This window comes from Parasteatoda tepidariorum, chromosome 5 (genome assembly GCF_982258835.1).
Source record: "Parasteatoda tepidariorum strain Cologne lab strain chromosome 5, Ptep-v5.0, whole genome shotgun sequence".
NCBI lineage: Eukaryota > Metazoa > Arthropoda > Arachnida > Araneae > Theridiidae > Parasteatoda > Parasteatoda tepidariorum.
Window position 1 is genome coordinate 103777852 of NC_141759.1, and position 25170 is coordinate 103803021.

The following is a 25170-nucleotide window of genomic DNA, read 5'->3' on the forward strand; positions in this document are numbered from 1 at the left end:
GGAGATGGCCGAAAATGACAGCAGCTCCATATTGGGATTTACAAAGCTAAACAGTTTCAATTACAGTAGTTGGAAAGTAAATATGAAAGTGTTACTCATCGATAAAGGATCTTGGGAATTTGTTGGTGGTACAGAGAAGCCATTACCAACTGATGCAACAGACAGAGACTTACGCTCTTATGAAATGCGAAAAGCTAGAAGTTACTCTACTATATTCCAAGGAATTGATGAGCAGTTCCAACCGCTGATAGCCGACACAGAGGACGGGAAGACAGCGTGGACTATTTTAAAAGAAAACTTTGAACCTACCTCCCGAGCACGGTTAGCCGGACTTATTGATGAATTCTTTGAATTGAAGTTTGATCCAGAGAAGGAGACTATTGGCATTTTCTGCAAGTTAGTAAATGAAAAAAGGAAACAGATTCATGACGCAGGTTTTGAAATGCCAGAAAAGCTCACATGTTTCCAATTAATTAGAAGATTGCCAGCAGATTATGACAACTTAGTTCAAATGCTTCATCGACTAGAAGATAAAGATTTTTCGATTTCTAATGTTGAAAAGGAGCTCCTAATCGAATCTGGAAGGATACAACAAAAGCAGAAAGACAGAGGAGAGGACATAGTCGCCGATGCTTATACTACTTCATCTACTAGAAAGCAAGCCTATCGGAAGTTGCGTGGAAATAAAAGCAGTGGTCGCGTCCTGGGCAATGATACAACAACAACAATTATGTGTTCCTACTGCAATAAGAAAGGACATTGTGCGGAAAGATGTTTCCTGAAGAAGAAAACCACGAAACGGAATTCTAAAACTCAAGATTCCAAGGAAACTTTTTACAGTGATTTGACTACGATAAGAGATGCTGAAATTCGCCAAAGGAAAGACAAGCAGTTTGTTGAATTCCTGATCGACACTGCCAGCACAGCTCACTTCTGTACACAAAGAGACTACTTTAGTAACTTCAAGACTTTGAATCCTAGTCAAGTACTTGTTGGAGATAAAAATAGTAAGTCTGATATTTTTGGTATTGGTGATATACATTTTAATGTTAAAGATAGAGATAAATTTGTTCCCATAAAATTAGAAAATGTATATTTTGCACCCAATATGCGTAGAAATTTAATAAGCGGTTCGAATATGGATTTAGCAGGGATTACTGTAAAATGGGGTAATAACAAAATGACTGTATTTGGTAAAAACCATAATTATTTATTTACTGTACCTAGAATTGATAAGTTGTATATACTTAAAGGCTATGTTGAAAAAGTGGTAGTATCTAAAGAATTAGCATTTAGTACAGGTCTAGATAGGGAATTGGTTCATAGACGATTTTGCCACTTAAATATTGGAATGTTAAATCATATGAGTCAAAACAATGTTGTGAATGGTTTAGATAATTTGTGTGGTAAATTTGATGCTTGCAATACTTGTAAAATAACTAAATCGACTAGAACTAGTTTTAAAGTAAATCATGGTATAATGACTAAAAGTGTATTAGAGAAAGTACATATGGATGTTTGGGGTAAAAGTCCAGTAAATTCAGTTGGTGGAGCTGAATATTTTGTATCAATAATAGATGATTTTTCTCGTTATGCTGAAATTTTTACTATAAAACATAAACATGAAGTTTTTAATTGCTTTAAACTGTATTTAGCAAAATATGAAAGACAGTTAAATGTTAAACTTAAATCTGTAAGGTGTGATAACGGCATAGAATTTTGTAATGTAAAATTTCAAGATTTTCTTAATGAATTAGGTATACGTATGGAGAGAACTTCAGTATACACTCCAGAACAAAATGGGGTAGCCGAATCTTATAACAGAGTAGCTGGAGAGGGAATACGCTCAATGTTAGCCGATAGTGGTTTAAAAGGTAGATTTTGGGCAGAAGCACTGCATTGTTTTGTTCACGTAAAGAATCGTAGTGAACACAAACTACTGGAAGGTAAAACACCGTTTGAAATTTTCTATGGTTATAAACCGTCAGTTAAACATTTCAAAGTATTTGGATCTTTAGCGTATGCTCATATCCCTAAAGTTCAGAGAAACAAACTACAACCAAATGCAAAAGTAGGAATTGTAACTGGATATGCAGTCAGTACTAAAGGTTATAGAATTTACTTGCCTAAAGATAGGAAAACTATAGAAACTATACACGTAAAAATTGATGAAAGTAAAAACGGAGTTAAAATACTATTTGGTAAACCTAGTAATGAAAACTTTTTATTTATAAATCTGAATTCAGACATCAATTTTGAGGATAATAATGAAAATGAGATAGATAAGGTTCATGCTAAATCTCCTGATTTAAAATTAAAACCTTTAAAAATAACAGAATGGACTAGAGTTGAGAGACCGCGTAATAAAAGTAGCAGAATAGATGTTTACTATTACCCTCCAGGCGATAAAACTAGATTAAGATCAAACAACCAAGCTAAAGAATATTGCGATAAAAACCAAATTGAGTATGATCATTCTAAATTCAATTTTAAAGCTTTAAGCAAAACTCAAAATTTAACTTCTTCCCATAGTGACACTGATAGCGAAAGTGAAGATTCGCCATCTAATTCTTTTGTAGATAATCAAATAAGTGATATATTTGAAGGTGAGGTATATAATGCAGAAATACCGAAAAACTTTTCCGATGCACAAAAACTACCAGAAAGAAATCAGTGGAATAAGGCAATGGAAAAAGAGTTAAATATTATGAACGAAAGAAAGGTATGGGAAATAGTTGATAAACCTCCCAATGCTAAAGTAATAGGAAATAGGTGGGTTTATGCAGTCAAAAGAGATGAAAACAATAATGTTAAACAATACAAAGCTAGACTTGTAGCACAAGGTTTTAGACAACAGCATGGTATTGACTTTCTTGATGTATTTTCACCAGTTGTGAATTTTTCTGTTATTAGATTACTATTTATTATTCTTGTGTCTATGTTATGTTGGAGGTATGCACAGCTAGATGTGAAAGCAGCATATTTGTATGGAAATCTTAGTGAGATAATTTATATGAAGCAACCTCCAGGTTTTGAAATCGAAGGTGAAATGAATAAAGTATGTTTACTTAAAAAGTCGATATATGGACTTAAACAATCAGGTAGAGAATGGAATGCTGAGTTAGATACTATATTAAAATCGATTGGTTTCGAAAAATTCAAATGTTGTAATTGTGTGTATAAAATGAATAACATTATTTTATTGGTATACGTTGATGACATGGTGTTATATTGTAAGACTAAAACTATTTTAGATGAAACTATTAAATTGATTAAGAGTAAACTTGATATTCAAAATTTAGGAAAAGTCAAATATTTGTTAGGTGTTAACTTTGAGAACAAAAACGGTAATTTGTATTTACATCAAAAAACTTATATTGAAAAATTATGTAAACGATTTAATGAATTACCTAAAACTCATGTTACGTTACCAATTAAAGTAGGTTTTAAATTGCCAAATAAAGTAAATGAAATATTTGAAAATAAAATAATGAAGAAATTTCCTTATCGTACATTGATAGGGTGCTTATCTTTTATAGCAAATCGTAGCAGACCAGATATTTCATATGCTGTGAACGTTATGTCACAATTCTCGAATTGTTATAATTACCAACATTGGACTGTAGTTGTAGATTTAATGAATTATGTAATAAATACTAAAGAACATAAACTTTGTTTATCAAATCTTAATAATTCTTTTTTGATAGCTTATTCAGATGCAAATTGGGGTTGTCATTTAACAAACAGATTTTCTACATCAGGTTATTTGATATGCTTAGCAGGTATTCCTTTTAGTTGGAAATGTAGCAAACAAAAATGTATTGCATTAAGTAGCATGGAATCAGAATTTATAGCTTTAACAGATACGGTTAAGGAACTTTTATGGTTTACAAACATATGTAATGAGTTAAACATAATATCAAAAATTGAAAAACCTGTTTTGTATTGTGACAATCAATCTGCAATTTATTATTGTAAAAATAATGTTGAAAATTTAAAGACGAAGCATATTGATATAAGATTTCACTTCGTGAGAAATTTGCTTAATGAGGGAAAATTCGAAATTAAGTATATTAAAAGTAAAAGTAATTTGGCTGATTTTTTGACTAAGGCTTTAACTAAGACTGAATTAAATAAAATTAAAGGAATTTATTTTGAAATGTTCGATGGGGCCGCATGTCAGACTATGGATTTCAATGAACAAGGTTCGAGTAAGAGTCAGAGATCACGAGTTCGAAAAACCTCTGAAGGAGGGAGTTCGAACATTTAAAAATAGTTTAAAGAAAGAATTTGCATAGTATTAATTTTGAGTGTGTAAGTACCCTCATTATGCAAGTGTTACTTTGTATATATATATATAACAAATCAAGATTGTTTTTGGAGTTTTGTTTCTTTTGATTTTCAAGACTGTATGTATTGAATTCATGTTATGGAGAGGATTGTTTTCCTTTATGATGTTTAAGTTAAGTTATGATTTTTCTTGCTTAATAAAATTTATGATTAGTTAAAAGATGACTCTTTCATTATGCTTGCTGGGCATTTTCCACAACGCACTAAACTCTGCCAGCATAGCTGACATTTTTATGTGCTGCTTTTATTTCCTCGTTTTTTTATGCGCCACATTTACTCGTTTCTACGTTTATTTAATACTAAATTTACTCCTTATTATAATTTATGTTTTTTTTCTTTATGTTATACTTTTGTTTCCTTTTCTTGTATTTAATTTTACGCATTGCTTTTATTTATATCGCTATCCTTTACCGTACATTTTACGTTTTTATTTTTCTTACGCCCTATATTTACGCTTCTCCTTCTCTTAAGCGTTTTATTTTCACGTTTACTTTTTCATGCATTATTTTTCCCGCTATATTTGTTTTTTTTTATTTAATTAACACAATACCTACTTTATATATATATATATATATATTTTTATGAGTTATTTTTTCGCCTGTCTTCACGCATTTATTTTTCTTGCGCATAAAAAGTTATGTTTAATTTTACATTTTATTGTATTTTGGACATAGCTCTTATACTATACTCGAACCGTTTTTTCTTCTTGTACATAGCTGACATTTTTATGCGCTGCTTTTATTTCCTCGTTTTTTTTATGAGCCACATTTACTCGTTTCTACGTTTATTTAATACTAAATTTACTCCTTATTATAATTTACGTTTTTTTTCTTTATGTTATACTTTTGTTTCCTTTTCTTATATTTAATTTTACGCATTGCTTTTATTTATATCGCTATCCTTTACCGTACATTTTACGTTTTTATTTTTCTTACGCCCTATATTTACGCTTCTCCTTCTCTTAAGCGTTTTATTTTCACGTTTACTTTTTCATGCATTATTTTTCCCGCTATATTTGTTTTTTTTTATTTAATTAACACAATACCTACTTTATATATATATATATATATTTATGAGTTATTTTTTCGCCTGTCTTCACGCATTTATTTTTCTTGCGCATAAAAAGTTATGTTTAATTTTACATTTCATTGTATTTTGGACATAGCTTTTATACTATACTCGAATCGTTTTTTCTTCTTGTACATAGCTGACATTTTTATGCGCTGCTTTTATTTCCTCGTTTTTTTTGATGCGCCACATTTACTCGGTTCTACGTTTATTTAATACTAAATTTACTCCTTATTATAATTAACGTTTTTTTTTCTTTATGTTATACTTTTGTTTCCTTTTCTTATATTTAATTTTACGCATTGCTTTTATTTATATCGCTATCCTTTACCGTACATTTTACGTTTTTATGTTTTTTTACGCCCTATATTTACGCTTCTCCTTTTCTAAAGCATTTTATTTTCGCGTTTACTTTCTTATGCATTACTTTTCCCGCTATATTTGTTTTTTTTTTATTTAATTAACACAATACCTACTTTTTATATATATATATAAGTTTTTTTTATGAGTTATTTTTTCGCCTGTCTTCACGCATTTATTTTTCGTGCGCATAAAAAGTTATGTTTAATTTTACATTTTATAGTATTTTGGACATAGCTCTTATACTATACTCGAACCGTTTTTTCTTCTTGTACATAGCTGACATTTTTATGCGCTGCTTTTATTTCCTCGTTTTTTTTATGCGCCACATTTACTCGTTTCTACGTTTATTTAATACTAAATTTACTCCTTATTATAATTTACGTTTTTTTTTCTTTATGTTATACTTTTGTTTCCTTTTCTTATATTTAATTTTACGCATTGCTTTTATTTATATCGCTATCCTTTACCGTACATTTTACGTTTTTTTCTTCTTACGCCCTATATTTACACTTCTCCTTTTCTTAAGCGTTTTATTTTCACGTTTACTTTTTTATGCATTATTTTTCCCGCTATATTTGTTTTTTTTTTATTTAATTAACCCAATACCTACTTTATATATATATATACTTTTTTAATGAGTTATTTTTTCGCCTGTCTTCACGCATTTATTTTTCTTGCGCATAAAAATTTATGTTTAATTTTACATTTCATTGTATTTTGGACATAGCTTTTATACTATACTCGAACCGTTTTTTCTTCTTGTACATAGCTGACATTTTTATGCGCTGCTTTTATTTCCTCGTTTTTTTTATGCGCCACATTTACTCGTTTCTACGTTTATTTATACTAAATTTACTCCTTATTATAATTTACGTTTTTTTTTCTTTTATTATACTTTTGTTTCCTTTTCTTATATTTAATTTTACGCATTGCTTTTATTTATATCGCTATCCTTTACCGTACATTTTACGTTTTTATGTTTTTTTACGCCCTATATTTACGCTTCTCCTTTTCTAAAGCATTTTATTTTCGCGTTTACTTTCTTATGCATTACTTTTCCCGCTATATTTGTTTTTTTTTTTATTTAATTAACACAATACCTACTTTATATATATATATATAATTTTTTTTTATGAGTTATTTTTTCGCCTGTCTTCACGCATTTATTTTTCTTGCGCATAAAAAGTTATGTTTAATTTTACATTTTATTGTATTTTGGACATAGCTCTTATACTATACTCGAACCGTTTTCTCTTCTTGTACATAGCTGACATTTTTATGTGCTGCTTTTATTTACTCGTTTCTACGTTTATTTAATACTAAATTTACTCCTTATTATAATTTACGTTTTTTTTTCTTTATGTTATACTTTTGTTTCCTTTTCTTATATTTAATTTTACGCATTGCTTTTATTTATATCGCTATCCTTTACCGTACATTTTACGTTTTTATTTTTCTTACGCCCTATATTTGCGCTTCTCCTTCTCTTAAGCGTTTTATTTTCACGTTTACTTTTTCATGCATTATTTTTCCCGCTATATTTGTTTTTTTTTATTTAATTAACACAATACCTACTTTATATATATATATATATATTTTTATGAGTTATTTTTTCGCCTGTCTTCACGCATTTATTTTTCTTGCGCATAAAAAGTTATGTTTAATTTTACATTTTATTGTATTTTGGACATAGCTCTTATACTATACTCGAACCGTTTTTTCTTCTTGTACATAGCTGACATTTTTATGCGCTGCTTTTATTTCCTCGTTTTTTTTATGCGCCACATTTACTCGTTTCTACGTTTATTTAATACTAAATTTACTCCTTATTATAATTTATGTTTTTTTTCTTTATGTTATACTTTTGTTTCCTTTTCTTGTATTTAATTTTACGCATTGCTTTTATTTATATCGCTATCCTTTACCGTACATTTTACGTTTTTATTTTTCTTACGCCCTATATTTACGCTTCTCCTTCTCTTAAGCGTTTTATTTTCACGTTTACTTTTTCATGCATTATTTTTCCCGCTATATTTGTTTTTTTTTATTTAATTAACACAATACCTACTTTATATATATATATATATATATTTTTATGAGTTATTTTTTCGCCTGTCTTCACGCATTTATTTTTCTTGCGCATAAAAAGTTATGTTTAATTTTACATTTTATTGTATTTTGGACATAGCTCTTATACTATACTCGAACCGTTTTTTCTTCTTGTACATAGCTGACATTTTTATGCGCTGCTTTTATTTCCTCGTTTTTTTTATGAGCCACATTTACTCGTTTCTACGTTTATTTAATACTAAATTTACTCCTTATTATAATTTACGTTTTTTTTCTTTATGTTATACTTTTGTTTCCTTTTCTTATATTTAATTTTACGCATTGCTTTTATTTATATCGCTATCCTTTACCGTACATTTTACGTTTTTATTTTTCTTACGCCCTATATTTACGCTTCTCCTTCTCTTAAGCGTTTTATTTTCACGTTTACTTTTTCATGCATTATTTTTCCCGCTATATTTGTTTTTTTTTATTTAATTAACACAATACCTACTTTATATATATATATTTATGAGTTATTTTTTCGCCTGTCTTCACGCATTTATTTTTCTTGCGCATAAAAAGTTATGTTTAATTTTACATTTCATTGTATTTTGGACATAGCTTTTATACTATACTCGAATCGTTTTTTCTTCTTGTACATAGCTGACATTTTTATGCGCTGCTTTTATTTCCTCGTTTTTTTTATGCGCCACATTTACTCGCTTCTACGTTTATTTAATACTAAATTTACTCCTTATTATAATTAACGTTTTTTTTTCTCTATGTTATACTTTTGTTTCCTTTTCTTATATTTAATTTTACGCATTGCTTTTATTTATATCGCTATCCTTTACCGTACATTTTACGTTTTTTTCTTCTTACGCCCTATATTTACACTTCTCCTTTTCTTAAGCGTTTTATTTTCACGTTTACTTTTTTATGCATTATTTTTCCCGCTATATTTGTTTTTTTTTTATTTAATTAACCCAATACCTACTTTATATATATATATACTTTTTTAATGAGTTATTTTTTCGCCTGTCTTCACGCATTTATTTTTCTTGCGCATAAAAATTTATGTTTAATTTTACATTTCATTGTATTTTGGACATAGCTTTTATACTATACTCGAACCGTTTTTTCTTCTTGTACATAGCTGACATTTTTATGCGCTGCTTTTATTTCCTCGTTTTTTTTATGCGCCACATTTACTCGTTTCTACGTTTATTTAATACTAAATTTACTCCTTATTATAATTTACGTTTTTTTTCCTTTATGTTATACTTTTGTTTCCTTTTCTTATATTTAATTTTACGCATTGCTTTTATTTATATCGCTATCCTTTACCGTACATTTTACGTTTTTATGTTTTTTTACGCCCTATATTTACGCTTCTCCTTTTCTAAAGCATTTTATTTTCGCGTTTACTTTCTTATGCATTACTTTTCCCGCTATATTTGTTTTTTTTTTATTTAATTAACACAATACATACTTTATATATATTTTTTATGAGTTATTTTTTCGCCTGTCTTCACGCATTTATTTTTCTTGCGCATAAAAAGTTATGTTTAATTTTACATTTCATTGTATTTTGGACATAGCTTTTATACTATACTCGAACCGTTTTTTCTTCTTGTACATGGCTGACATTTTTATGCGCTGCTTTTATTTCTTCGTTTTTTTATGCACCACATTTACTCGTTTCTACGTTTATTTAATACTAAATTTACTCCTTATTATAATTTACGTTTTTTTTTCTTTTATTATACTTTTGTTTCCTTTTCTTATATTTAATTTTACGCATTGCTTTTATTTATATCGCTATCCTTTACCGTACATTTTACGTTTTTTTACGCCCTATATTTACGCTTCTCCTTTTCTAAAGCATTTTATTTTCGCGTTTACTTTCTTATGCATTACTTTTCCCGCTATATTTGTTTTTTTTTTATTTAATTAACACAATACCTACTTTATGTATATATATATAATTTTTTTTTATGAGTTATTTTTTCGCCTGTCTTCACGCATTTATTTTTCTTGCGCATAAAAAGTTATGTTTAATTTTACATTTTATTGTATTTTGGACATAGCTCTTATACTATACTCGAACCGTTTTCTCTTCTTGTACATAGCTGACATTTTTATGTGCTGCTTTTATTTCCTCGTTTTTTTATGCGCCACATTTACTCGTTTCTACGTTTATTTAATACTAAATTTACTCCTTATTATAATTTATGTTTTTTTTCTTTATGTTATACTTTTGTTTCCTTTTCTTGTATTTAATTTTACGCATTGCTTTTATTTATGTCGCTATCCTTTACCGTACATTTTACGTTTTTTTCTTCTTACGCCCTATATTTACACTTCTCCTTTTCTTAAGCGTTTTATTTTCACATTTACTTTTTTATGCATTATTTTTCCCGCTATATTTGTTTTTTTTTATTTAATTAACACAATACCTACTTTATATATATATACTTTTTTAATGAGTTATTTTTTCGCCTGTCTTCACGCATTTATTTTTCTTGCGCATAAAAAGTTATGTTTAATTTTACATTTCATTGTATTTTGGACATAGCTTTTATACTATACTCGAACCGTTTTTTCTTCTTGTACATAGCTGACATTTTTATGCGCTGCTTTTATTTCCTCGTTTTTTTTATGCGCCACATTTACTCGTTTCTACGTTTATTTAATACTAAATTTACTCCTTATTATAATTTACGTTTTTTTTTCTTTATGTTATACTTTTGTTTCCTTTTCTTATATTTAATTTTACGCATTGGTTTTATTTATATCGCTATCCTTTACCGTACATTTTACGTTTTTATTTTTTCTTACGCCCTATATTTACGCTTCTCCTTCTCTTAAGCGTTTTATTTTCACGTTTACTTTTTTATGCATTATTTTTCCCGCTATATTTGTTTTTTTTTTTATTTAATTAACACAATACCTACTTTATATATATATATATATATATATATATATATATATATATATATATATATATATATATATATATATATATATATATATATATATAATTTTTTTTTATGAGTTATTTTTTCGCCTGTCTTCACGCATTTATTTTTCTTGCGCATAAAAAGTTATGTTTAATTTTACATTTTATTGTATTTTGGACATAGCTCTTATACTATACTCGAACCGTTTTTTCTTCTTCTACATAGCTGTCATTTTTATGCGCTGCTTTTATTTCCTCGTTTTTTTATGCGCCACATTTACTCCTTTCTACGTTTATTTAATACTAAATTTACTCCTTATTATAATTTACGTTTTTTTTTTCTTTATGTTATACTTTTGTTTCCTTTTCTTATATTTAATTTTACGCATTGCTTTTATGTATATCGCTATCCTTTACCGTACATTTTACGTTTTCATTTTTTTACGCCCTATATTTACGCTTCTCCTTTTCTTAAGTATTTTATTTTCGCGTTTACTTTTTTATGCATTATTTTTCCCGCTATATTTGTTATTTTTATTTAATTAACACAATACCTACTTTATATATATATATATATATATATTTTATGAGTTATTTTTTCGCCTGTCTTCACGCATTTATTTTTCTTGCGCATAAAACGTTACGTTTAATTTTACATTTTATAGTTATTTGGACAAAGCTTTTATACTATACTCGAACCGTTTTTTCTTCTTGTACATAGCTGTCATTTTTATGCGCTGCTTTTATTTCCATTTTTTATGCGCCACATTCACTCGTTTCTACGTTTATTTAATACTAAATTTACTCCTTATTATAATTTACGTTTTTTTCTTCTTTATGTTACACGTTTGTTTCCTTTTCGTATATTTAATTTTACGCATTGCTTTTATTTATATCGCTATCCTTTACCGTACATTTTACGTTTTTATTTTTCTTACGCCCTATATTTAAGCTTCTCCTTCTCTTAAGTGTTTTATTTTCACGTTTACCTTTTTTATGCATTATTTTTCCCGCTATATTTGTTTTTTTATTTAATTAACACAATACTTACTTTATATATATATATTTTTTTATGAGTTATTTTTTCGCCTGTCTTCACGCATAAAAAGTTACGTTTAATTTTACATTTTATTGTATTTTGGACATAGCTTTTATACTATACTCGAACTGTTTTTTCTTTTTGTACATGGCTGATATTTTTATGCGCTGCTTCTATTTCGTTTTTTTATGCGCCACATTTACTTGTTTCTACGTTTATTTAATAGTTTATTTAATAGTAAATTTACTCCTTATTATAATTTACGTTTTTTTTTCTTTATGTTATACTTTTGTTTCCTTTTCTTACATTTAATTTTACGCATTGCTTTTATTTATATCGCTATCCTTTACCGTACATTTTACGTTTTCATTTTTTTTACGCCCTATATTTACGCTTCTCCTTTTCTTAAGCGTTTTATTTTCACGTTTACTTTTTCATGCATTATTTTTCCCGCTATATTTGTTTTTTTTTATTTAATTAACACAATACCTACTTTATATATATATATATATATTTTTATGAGTTATTTTTTCGCCTGTCTTCACGCATTTATTTTTCTTGCGCATAAAAAGTTATGTTTAATTTTACATTTTATTGTATTTTGGACATAGCTCTTATACTATACTCGAACCGTTTTTTCTTCTTGTACATAGCTGACATTTTTATGCGCTGCTTTTATTTCCTCGTTTTTTTTATGCGCCACATTTACTCGTTTCTACGTTTATTTAATACTAAATTTACTCCTTATTATAATTTACGTTTTTTTTTCTTTATGTTATACTTTTGTTTCCTTTTCTTATATTTAATTTTACGCATTGCTTTTATTTATATCGCTATCCTTTACCGTACATTTTACGTTTTTATTTTTCTTACGCCCTATATTTGCGCTTCTCCTTCTCTTAAGCGTTTTATTTTCACGTTTACTTTTTCATGCATTATTTTTCCCGCTATATTTGTTTTTTTTTATTTAATTAACACAATACCTACTTTATATATATATATATATATTTTTATGAGTTATTTTTTCGCCTGTCTTCACGCATTTATTTTTCTTGCGCATAAAAAGTTATGTTTAATTTTACATTTTATTGTATTTTGGACATAGCTCTTATACTATACTCGAACCGTTTTTTCTTCTTGTACATAGCTGACATTTTTATGCGCTGCTTTTATTTCCTCGTTTTTTTTATGCGCCACATTTACTCGTTTCTACGTTTATTTAATACTAAATTTACTCCTTATTATAATTTATGTTTTTTTTCTTTATGTTATACTTTTGTTTCCTTTTCTTGTATTTAATTTTACGCATTGCTTTTATTTATATCGCTATCCTTTACCGTACATTTTACGTTTTTATTTTTCTTACGCCCTATATTTACGCTTCTCCTTCTCTTAAGCGTTTTATTTTCACGTTTACTTTTTCATGCATTATTTTTCCCGCTATATTTGTTTTTTTTTATTTAATTAACACAATACCTACTTTATATATATATATATATATATTTTTATGAGTTATTTTTTCGCCTGTCTTCACGCATTTATTTTTCTTGCGCATAAAAAGTTATGTTTAATTTTACATTTTATTGTATTTTGGACATAGCTCTTATACTATACTCGAACCGTTTTTTCTTCTTGTACATAGCTGACATTTTTATGCGCTGCTTTTATTTCCTCGTTTTTTTTATGAGCCACATTTACTCGTTTCTACGTTTATTTAATACTAAATTTACTCCTTATTATAATTTACGTTTTTTTTCTTTATGTTATACTTTTGTTTCCTTTTCTTATATTTAATTTTACGCATTGCTTTTATTTATATCGCTATCCTTTACCGTACATTTTACGTTTTTATTTTTCTTACGCCCTATATTTACGCTTCTCCTTCTCTTAAGCGTTTTATTTTCACGTTTACTTTTTCATGCATTATTTTTCCCGCTATATTTGTTTTTTTTTATTTAATTAACACAATACCTACTTTATATATATATATTTATGAGTTATTTTTTCGCCTGTCTTCACGCATTTATTTTTCTTGCGCATAAAAAGTTATGTTTAATTTTACATTTCATTGTATTTTGGACATAGCTTTTATACTATACTCGAATCGTTTTTTCTTCTTGTACATAGCTGACATTTTTATGCGCTGCTTTTATTTCCTCGTTTTTTTTATGCGCCACATTTACTCGCTTCTACGTTTATTTAATACTAAATTTACTCCTTATTATAATTAACGTTTTTTTTTCTCTATGTTATACTTTTGTTTCCTTTTCTTATATTTAATTTTACGCATTGCTTTTATTTATATCGCTATCCTTTACCGTACATTTTACGTTTTTTTCTTCTTACGCCCTATATTTACACTTCTCCTTTTCTTAAGCGTTTTATTTTCACGTTTACTTTTTTATGCATTATTTTTCCCGCTATATTTGTTTTTTTTTTATTTAATTAACCCAATACCTACTTTATATATATATATACTTTTTTAATGAGTTATTTTTTCGCCTGTCTTCACGCATTTATTTTTCTTGCGCATAAAAATTTATGTTTAATTTTACATTTCATTGTATTTTGGACATAGCTTTTATACTATACTCGAACCGTTTTTTCTTCTTGTACATAGCTGACATTTTTATGCGCTGCTTTTATTTCCTCGTTTTTTTTATGCGCCACATTTACTCGTTTCTACGTTTATTTAATACTAAATTTACTCCTTATTATAATTTACGTTTTTTTTCCTTTATGTTATACTTTTGTTTCCTTTTCTTATATTTAATTTTACGCATTGCTTTTATTTATATCGCTATCCTTTACCGTACATTTTACGTTTTTATGTTTTTTTACGCCCTATATTTACGCTTCTCCTTTTCTAAAGCATTTTATTTTCGCGTTTACTTTCTTATGCATTACTTTTCCCGCTATATTTGTTTTTTTTTTATTTAATTAACACAATACATACTTTATATATATTTTTTATGAGTTATTTTTTCGCCTGTCTTCACGCATTTATTTTTCTTGCGCATAAAAAGTTATGTTTAATTTTACATTTCATTGTATTTTGGACATAGCTTTTATACTATACTCGAACCGTTTTTTCTTCTTGTACATGGCTGACATTTTTATGCGCTGCTTTTATTTCTTCGTTTTTTTATGCACCACATTTACTCGTTTCTACGTTTATTTAATACTAAATTTACTCCTTATTATAATTTACGTTTTTTTTTCTTTTATTATACTTTTGTTTCCTTTTCTTATATTTAATTTTACGCATTGCTTTTATTTATATCGCTATCCTTTACCGTACATTTTACGTTTTTTTACGCCCTATATTTACGCTTCTCCTTTTCTAAAGCATTTTATTTTCGCGTTTACTTTCTTATGCATTACTTTTCCCGCTATATTTGTTTTTTTTTTTATTTAATTAACACAATACCTACTTTATGTATATATATATAATTTTTTTTTATGAGTTATTTTTTCGCCTGTCTTCACGCATTTATTTTTCTTGCGCATAAAAAGTTATGTTTAATTTTACATTTTATTGTATTTTGGACATAGCTCTTATACTATACTCGAACCGTTTTCTCTTCTTGTACATAGCTGACATTTTTATGTGCTGCTTTTATTTCCTCGTTTTTTTATGCGCCACATTTACTCGTTTCTACGTTTATTTAATACTAAATTTACTCCTTATTATAATTTATGTTTTTTTTCTTTATGTTATACTTTTGTTTCCTTTTCTTGTATTTAATTTTACGCATTGCTTTTATTTATGTCGCTATCCTTTACCGTACATTTTACGTTTTTTTCTTCTTACGCCCTATATTTACACTTCTCCTTTTCTTAAGCGTTTTATTTTCACATTTACTTTTTTATGCATTATTTTTCCCGCTATATTTGTTTTTTTTTATTTAATTAACACAATACCTACTTTATATATATATACTTTTTTAATGAGTTATTTTTTCGCCTGTCTTCACGCATTTATTTTTCTTGCGCATAAAAAGTTATGTTTAATTTTACATTTCATTGTATTTTGGACATAGCTTTTATACTATACTCGAACCGTTTTTTCTTCTTGTACATAGCTGACATTTTTATGCGCTGCTTTTATTTCCTCGTTTTTTTTATGCGCCACATTTACTCGTTTCTACGTTTATTTAATACTAAATTTACTCCTTATTATAATTTACGTTTTTTTTTCTTTATGTTATACTTTTGTTTCCTTTTCTTATATTTAATTTTACGCATTGGTTTTATTTATATCGCTATCCTTTACCGTACATTTTACGTTTTTATTTTTTCTTACGCCCTATATTTACGCTTCTCCTTCTCTTAAGCGTTTTATTTTCACGTTTACTTTTTTATGCATTATTTTTCCCGCTATATTTGTTTTTTTTTTTATTTAATTAACACAATACCTACTTTATATATATATATATATATATATATATATATATATATATATATATATATATATATATATATATATATATATATATATATATATAATTTTTTTTTATGAGTTATTTTTTCGCCTGTCTTCACGCATTTATTTTTCTTGCGCATAAAAAGTTATGTTTAATTTTACATTTTATTGTATTTTGGACATAGCTCTTATACTATACTCGAACCGTTTTTTCTTCTTCTACATAGCTGTCATTTTTATGCGCTGCTTTTATTTCCTCGTTTTTTTATGCGCCACATTTACTCCTTTCTACGTTTATTTAATACTAAATTTACTCCTTATTATAATTTACGTTTTTTTTTTCTTTATGTTATACTTTTGTTTCCTTTTCTTATATTTAATTTTACGCATTGCTTTTATGTATATCGCTATCCTTTACCGTACATTTTACGTTTTCATTTTTTTACGCCCTATATTTACGCTTCTCCTTTTCTTAAGTATTTTATTTTCGCGTTTACTTTTTTATGCATTATTTTTCCCGCTATATTTGTTATTTTTATTTAATTAACACAATACCTACTTTATATATATATATATATATATATTTTATGAGTTATTTTTTCGCCTGTCTTCACGCATTTATTTTTCTTGCGCATAAAACGTTACGTTTAATTTTACATTTTATAGTTATTTGGACAAAGCTTTTATACTATACTCGAACCGTTTTTTCTTCTTGTACATAGCTGTCATTTTTATGCGCTGCTTTTATTTCCATTTTTTATGCGCCACATTCACTCGTTTCTACGTTTATTTAATACTAAATTTACTCCTTATTATAATTTACGTTTTTTTCTTCTTTATGTTACACGTTTGTTTCCTTTTCGTATATTTAATTTTACGCATTGCTTTTATTTATATCGCTATCCTTTACCGTACATTTTACGTTTTTATTTTTCTTACGCCCTATATTTAAGCTTCTCCTTCTCTTAAGTGTTTTATTTTCACGTTTACCTTTTTTATGCATTATTTTTCCCGCTATATTTGTTTTTTTATTTAATTAACACAATACTTACTTTATATATATATATTTTTTTATGAGTTATTTTTTCGCCTGTCTTCACGCATAAAAAGTTACGTTTAATTTTACATTTTATTGTATTTTGGACATAGCTTTTATACTATACTCGAACTGTTTTTTCTTTTTGTACATGGCTGATATTTTTATGCGCTGCTTCTATTTCGTTTTTTTATGCGCCACATTTACTTGTTTCTACGTTTATTTAATAGTTTATTTAATAGTAAATTTACTCCTTATTATAATTTACGTTTTTTTTTCTTTATGTTATACTTTTGTTTCCTTTTCTTACATTTAATTTTACGCATTGCTTTTATTTATATCGCTATCCTTTACCGTACATTTTACGTTTTCATTTTTTTTACGCCCTATATTTACGCTTCTCCTTTTCTTAAGCGTTTTATTTTCACGTTTACTTTTTCATGCATTATTTTTCCCGCTATATTTGTTTTTTTTTATTTAATTAACACAATACCTACTTTATATATATATATATATATTTTTATGAGTTATTTTTTCGCCTGTCTTCACGCATTTATTTTTCTTGCGCATAAAAAGTTATGTTTAATTTTACATTTTATTGTATTTTGGACATAGCTCTTATACTATACTCGAACCGTTTTTTCTTCTTGTACATAGCTGACATTTTTATGCGCTGCTTTTATTTCCTCGTTTTTTTTATGCGCCACATTTACTCGTTTCTACGTTTATTTAATACTAAATTTACTCCTTATTATAATTTACGTTTTTTTTTCTTTATGTTATACTTTTGTTTCCTTTTCTTATATTTAATTTTACGCATTGCTTTTATTTATATCGCTATCCTTTACCGTACATTTTACGTTTTTATTTTTCTTACGCCCTATATTTACGCTTCTCCTTCTCTTAAGCGTTTTATTTTCACGTTTACTTTTTCATGCATTATTTTTCCCGCTATATTTGTTTTTTTTTATTTAATTAACACAATACCTACTTTATATATATATATTTATGAGTTATTTTTTCGCCTGTCTTCACGCATTTATTTTTCTTGCGCATAAAAAGTTATGTTTAATTTTACATTTCATTGTATTTTGGACATAGCTTTTATACTATACTCGAATCGTTTTTTCTTCTTGTACATAGCTGACATTTTTATGCGCTGCTTTTATTTCCTCGTTTTTTTTATGCGCCACATTTACTCGCTTCTACGTTTATTTAATACTAAATTTACTCCTTATTATAATTAACGTTTTTTTTTCTCTATGTTATACTTTTGTTTCCTTTTCTTATATTTAATTTTACGCATTGCTTTTATTTATATCGCTATCCTTTACCGTACATTTTACGTTTTTATGTTTTTTTACGCCCTATATTTACGCTTCTCCTTTTCTAAAGCATTTTATTTTCGCGTTTACTTTCTTATGCATTACTTTTCCCGCTATATTTGTTTTTTTTTTATTTAATTAACACAATACCTACTTTTTATATATATATATAAGTTTTTTTTATGAGTTATTTTTTCGCCTGTCTTCACGCATTTATTTTTCGTGCGCATAAAAAGTTATGTTTAATTTTACATTTTATAGTATTTTGGACATAGCTCTTATACTATACTCGAACCGTTTTTTCTTCTTGTACATAGCTGACATTTTTATGCGCTGCTTTTATTTCCTCGTTTTTTTTATGCGCCACATTTACTCGTTTCTACGTTTATTTAATACTAAATTTACTCCTTATTATAATTTACGTTTTTTTTTCTTTATGTTATACTTTTGTTTCCTTTTCTTATATTTAATTTTACGCATTGCTTTTATTTATATCGCTATCCTTTACCGTACATTTTACGTTTTTTTCTTCTTACGCCCTATATTTACACTTCTCCTTTTCTTAAGCGTTTTATTTTCACGTTTACTTTTTTATGCATTATTTTTCCCGCTATATTTGTTTTTTTTTTATTTAATTAACCCAATACCTACTTTATATATATATATACTTTTTTAATGAGTTATTTTTTCGCCTGTCTTCACGCATTTATTTTTCTTGCGCATAAAAATATATGTTTAATTTTACATTTCATTGTATTTTGGACATAGCTTTTATACTATACTCGAACCGTTTTTTCTTCTTGTACATAGCTGACATTTTTATGCGCTGCTTTTATTTCCTCGTTTTTTTTATGCGCCACATTTACTCGTTTCTACGTTTATTTAATACTAAATTTACTCCTTATTATAATTTACGTTTTTTTTCCTTTATGTTATACTTTTGTTTCCTTTTCTTATATTTAATTTTACGCATTGGTTTTATTTATATCGCTATCCTTTACCGTACATTTTACGTTTTTATTTTTTCTTACGCCCTATATTTACGCTTCTCCTTCTCTTAAGCGTTTTATTTTCACGTTTACTTTTTTATGCATTATTTTTCCCGCTATATTTGTTTTTTTTTTTATTTAATTAACACAATACCTACTTTATATATATATATATATATATATATATATATATATATATATATATATATATATATATATATATATAATTTTTTTTTATGAGTTATTTTTTCGCCTGTCTTCACGCATTTATTTTTCTTGCGCATAAAAAGTTATGTTTAATTTTACATTTTATTGTATTTTGGACATAGCTCTTATACTATACTCGAACCGTTTTTTCTTCTTCTACATAGCTGTCATTTTTATGCGCTGCTTTTATTTCCTCGTTTTTTTATGCGCCACATTTACTCCTTTCTACGTTTATTTAATACTAAATTTACTCCTTATTATAATTTACGTTTTTTTTTTCTTTATGTTATACTTTTGTTTCCTTTTCTTATATTTAATTTTACGCATTGCTTTTATGTATATCGCTATCCTTTACCGTACATTTTACGTTTTCATTTTTTTACGCCCTATATTTACGCTTCTCCTTTTCTTAAGTATTTTATTTTCGCGTTTACTTTTTTATGCATTATTTTTCCCGCTATATTTGTTATTTTTATTTAATTAACACAATACCTACTTTATATATATATATATATATATATTTTATGAGTTATTTTTTCGCCTGTCTTCACGCATTTATTTTTCTTGCGCATAAAACGTTACGTTTAATTTTACATTTTATAGTTATTTGGACAAAGCTTTTATACTATACTCGAACCGTTTTTTCTTCTTGTACATAGCTGTCATTTTTATGCGCTGCTTTTATTTCCATTTTTTATGCGCCACATTCACTCGTTTCTACGTTTATTTAATACTAAATTTACTCCTTATTATAATTTACGTTTTTTTCTTCTTTATGTTACACGTTTGTTTCCTTTTCGTATATTTAATTTTACGCATTGCTTTTATTTATATCGCTATCCTTTACCGTACATTTTACGTTTTTATTTTTCTTACGCCCTATATTTAAGCTTCTCCTTCTCTTAAGTGTTTTATTTTCACGTTTACTTTTTTATGCATTATTTTTCCCGCTATATTTGTTTTTTTATTTAATTAACACAATACTTACTTTATATATATATTTTTTTTATGAGTTATTTTTTCGCCTGTCTTCACGCATAAAAAGTTATGTTTAATTTTACATTTTATTGTATTTTGGACATAGCTTTTATACTATACTCGAACTGTTTTTTCTTTTTGTACATGGCTGATATTTTTATGCGCTGCTTCTATTTCGTTTTTTTATGCGCCACATTTACTTGTTTCTACGTTTATTTAATAGTTTATTTAATAGTAAATTTACTCCTTATTATAATTTACGTTTTTTTTTCTTTATGTTATACTTTTGTTTCCTTTTCTTACATTTAATTTTACGCATTGCTTTTATTTATATCGCTATCCTTTACCGTACATTTTACGTTTTCATTTTTTTTACGCCCTATATTTACGCTTCTCCTTTTCTTAAGCGTTTTATTTTCACGTTTACTTTTTCATGCATTATTTTTCCCGCTATATTTGTTTTTTTTTTATTTAATTAACACAATACCTACTTTTTATATATATATATAAGTTTTTTTTATGAGTTATTTTTTCGCCTGTCTTCACGCATTTATTTTTCGTGCGCATAAAAAGTTATGTTTAATTTTACATTTTATAGTATTTTGGACATAGCTCTTATACTATACTCGAACCGTTTTTTCTTCTTGTACATAGCTGACATTTTTATGCGCTGCTTTTATTTCCTCGTTTTTTTTATGCGCCACATTTACTCGTTTCTACGTTTATTTAATACTAAATTTACTCCTTATTATAATTTACGTTTTTTTTTCTTTATGTTATACTTTTGTTTCCTTTTCTTATATTTAATTTTACGCATTGCTTTTATTTATATCGCTATCCTTTACCGTACATTTTACGTTTTTTTCTTCTTACGCCCTATATTTACACTTCTCCTTTTCTTAAGCGTTTTATTTTCACGTTTACTTTTTTATGCATTATTTTCCCGCTATATTTGTTTTTTTTTTTATTTAATTAACCCAATACCTACTTTATATATATATATACTTTTTTAATGAGTTATTTTTTCGCCTGTCTTCACGCATTTATTTTTCTTGCGCATAAAAATTTATGTTTAATTTTACATTTCATTGTATTTTGGACATAGCTTTTATACTATACTCGAACCGTTTTTTCTTCTTGTACATAGCTGACATTTTTATGCGCTGCTTTTATTTCCTCGTTTTTTTTATGCGCCACATTTACTCGTTTCTACGTTTATTTAATACTAAATTTACTCCTTATTATAATTTACGTTTTTTTTCCTTTATGTTATACTTTTGTTTCCTTTTCTTATATTTAATTTTACGCATTGCTTTTATTTATATCGCTATCCTTTACCGTACATTTTACGTTTTTATGTTTTTTTACGCCCTATATTTACGCTTCTCCTTTTCTAAAGCATTTTATTTTCGCGTTTACTTTCTTATGCATTACTTTTCCCGCTATATTTGTTTTTTTTTTTATTTAATTAACACAATACATACTTTATATATATTTTTTATGAGTTATTTTTTCGCCTGTCTTCACGCATTTATTTTTCTTGCGCATAAAAAGTTATGTTTAATTTTACATTTCATTGTATTTTGGACATAGCTTTTATACTATACTCGAACCGTTTTTTCTTCTTGTACATGGCTGACATTTTTATGCGCTGCTTTTATTTCTTCGTTTTTTTATGCACCACATTTACTCGTTTCTACGTTTATTTAATACTAAATTTACTCCTTATTATAATTTACGTTTTTTTTTCTTTTATTATACTTTTGTTTCCTTTTCTTATATTTAATTTTACGCATTGCTTTTATTTATATCGCTATCCTTTACCGTACATTTTACGTTTTTATGTTTTTTTACGCCCTATATTTACGCTTCTCCTTTTCTAAAGCATTTTATTTTCGCGTTTACTTTCTTATGCATTACTTTTCCCGCTATATTTGTTTTTTTTTTATTTAATTAACACAATACCTACTTTATATATATATATATATAATTTTTTTTATGAGTTATTTTTTCGCCTGTCTTCACGCATTTATTTTTCTTGCGCATAAAAAGTTATGTTTAATTTTACATTTCATTGTATTTTGGACATAGCTTTTATACTATACTCGAACCGTTTTTTCTTCTTGTACATGGCTGACATTTTTATGCGCTGCTTTTATTTCTTCGTTTTTTCATGCGCCACATTTACACGTTTCTAAGTTTATTTAATACTAAATTTACTCCTTATTATAATTTACCTTTTTTCTTCTTCATGTAATACTTTCTTTCCCTTTTCTTATAATTAATTTTACGCACTGCTTTCATTTATATTGCTATCCTTTAACGTACATTTTACGTTTTTATTTTTTTTACGCCCTATATTTACGCTTCTCCTTTTCTTAAGTGTTTTATTTCCACGTTTACTTTTTTATGCATTATTTTTCCCGCTATATTTGTTTTTTTTTACTAAATTAACACAATATCTACTTTATATTTTTATGCATTATTTTTCCAGCTATATTTGTTTTTTTTTATTTAATTAACACAATATCTGCCTTATTTTTCTTTTGAGTTATTTTTTCGCTTTCTTCACGCATTTATTTTTCTTTCGCATAAAAGGTTATGTTTAATTTTACCATTTATTGTATTTTGCGTGCTGCTTTTATATATTACTCAACTTACGTTAAGATTTTAAATGCTTTCAGCAGACAAATTGTTTTTATTTACTTATATCGTGATTTTTTTTTCCACAAAGGGAGTCCATGTTTTCAAAAATCGCCTTAACACGTTTAGAAGGCCGCAAATATTTTCTGGACGAAACTACTGTTCTTTGTTTCAATTCTGAAGAATTTGCTGTCTTATTGCTGAAAATGTTTTAAGTTATTGTTGAAATGTTTAAGTGCAATTTCTTTTCAGTATACGAAGCTAATCTCACCGGACAAAAAATTAGTCAACCTTAGTGAAATCATGAAATATAGCATGTAACACCAAACCAAATTGCGAGCCAAATTGCCAAGTAACCAAATTGCGAGGATGCTGATTTCGGCGTTTTACCTGTTGTTCCAACATGTCCCACAAATTTTCAATGGGATTGATCTCGGGTAGCTTTGCGTGCCATACGAGATGCATTTGAGTGTCTGAGTGTTCGTTCATAAAATCACTCACATATTCTTCCAGCCCTATGAACTTTGCTGTTTTCCTCTTGAAAAATAGGGATGTCGGCACACTCTTTTCATAAAGATGTTGACTGAAAGGCATCATCTGATTATCCAGAATACTCAAACATGCTGGCTCGTGTTAGTGGCCTCCTTAGTGAGGGAGCCCCATCCATAATAAGAAAAACTCCCCCAAAACATGACAGACTCACCTTCTGCTTGAAACTGACCTTGTGCACAGTCAGGATGAAATGCTTCATCTGCTCTCTGTTGCACTCGATGACATGCGTCTTTTGAATAAAGGCAAAAACGTGATTCGTCATACCACAATTCATTCGGCCAGTCAGCAAGTGCCTTTGCGAACAATGGCCTCTTACAAGAGGTTCGACTCCAGATGTTCTACGCATGCAGCTCCCGTCGCAATATTTTCTCACACTGACAGTTTGGAATGGACCTTCATTTACTTACTGAAGCAATTCCTGTTGGGTTTGGAAGTGATTTTGATTGAGAAGTCACGAAACACGTTTCTGATCCCTTTCACGCAGGATCTTTTTCGTGACCACATGTATTACACCACTGCTTGTAGACACATTAACAGTCAGAATTAAAAAACTAAAAAATTCAGTCACTTAATTCACCTTATGACCATGGGCATGGCCAAACACAATTGCTCCGTTTTGCCACTCTATTACATCCTTACACTTACCTATATTTACACATAATTTCACTTCAGAAAAAAGATCTCGCTGATAGCTGCTTGACTTTGATTGCGTTGAAGCAGTGTGCAAGCAGTTGAGCACATTATTTGACCGCAGCGTCTTCTAACGAAACCTTAAGATTCATCGCGGTGATTGGCGCTTGGGTGACTAATTTTTTGTCCGGTGAGCTTATGTTTTCAACTTTCTTTTTATTGCATACTCTTTTTGTTTGCTTGAAAATTTATATCAATGATGGATAGTATGAACGTGAAAATTATTAAGTTCTTCTCTTATATTGCTTACCTTTAAAAAGCTAAGATGTCAAGTCTTGGTTGAATTTGTCTTTCATTAAGCTTTCAAAAGCTGAAAAAATATCACATACTGATTATTATTACATAAACACTTATGCAACATTATGGGAATATTTTAATTGCTTTGTAAGGACATAAAGGGGATGGTGGGTTTGTGATTTACTAATTTTATCAGACAAGTTTATGAGCCATGCTTACGTCATTTAAATCACTATCTTCTAAATTTTTCCTA

The 25170-nt window shown here is 27.4% G+C and overlaps 2 protein-coding genes across 2 annotated transcripts in view; one reads left to right on the forward strand and one right to left on the reverse strand.

Annotated features, from left to right (window-relative positions):
- Positions 1 to 25170, reverse strand: part of LOC147809925 (coatomer subunit gamma-1-like) — a 104529-nt gene that overhangs the window by 7021 nt on the left and 72338 nt on the right. The window contains exon 11 of the mRNA XM_087164665.1: positions 24931 to 24990. The gene's annotated coding sequence lies outside the window, so the exon portion shown is untranslated. The remainder of the gene's footprint in view (positions 1 to 24930; positions 24991 to 25170) is intronic.
- On the forward strand, positions 5 to 3740 carry LOC147809926 (uncharacterized). Its single transcript, XM_087162939.1, has 6 exons — positions 5 to 1007; positions 1254 to 1523; positions 1758 to 1946; positions 2019 to 2466; positions 2533 to 3058; positions 3708 to 3740. The coding sequence occupies exons 1-6, from the start codon at positions 5 to 7 to the stop codon at positions 3738 to 3740; spliced, it is 2469 nt and encodes an 822-aa protein (XP_087019065.1).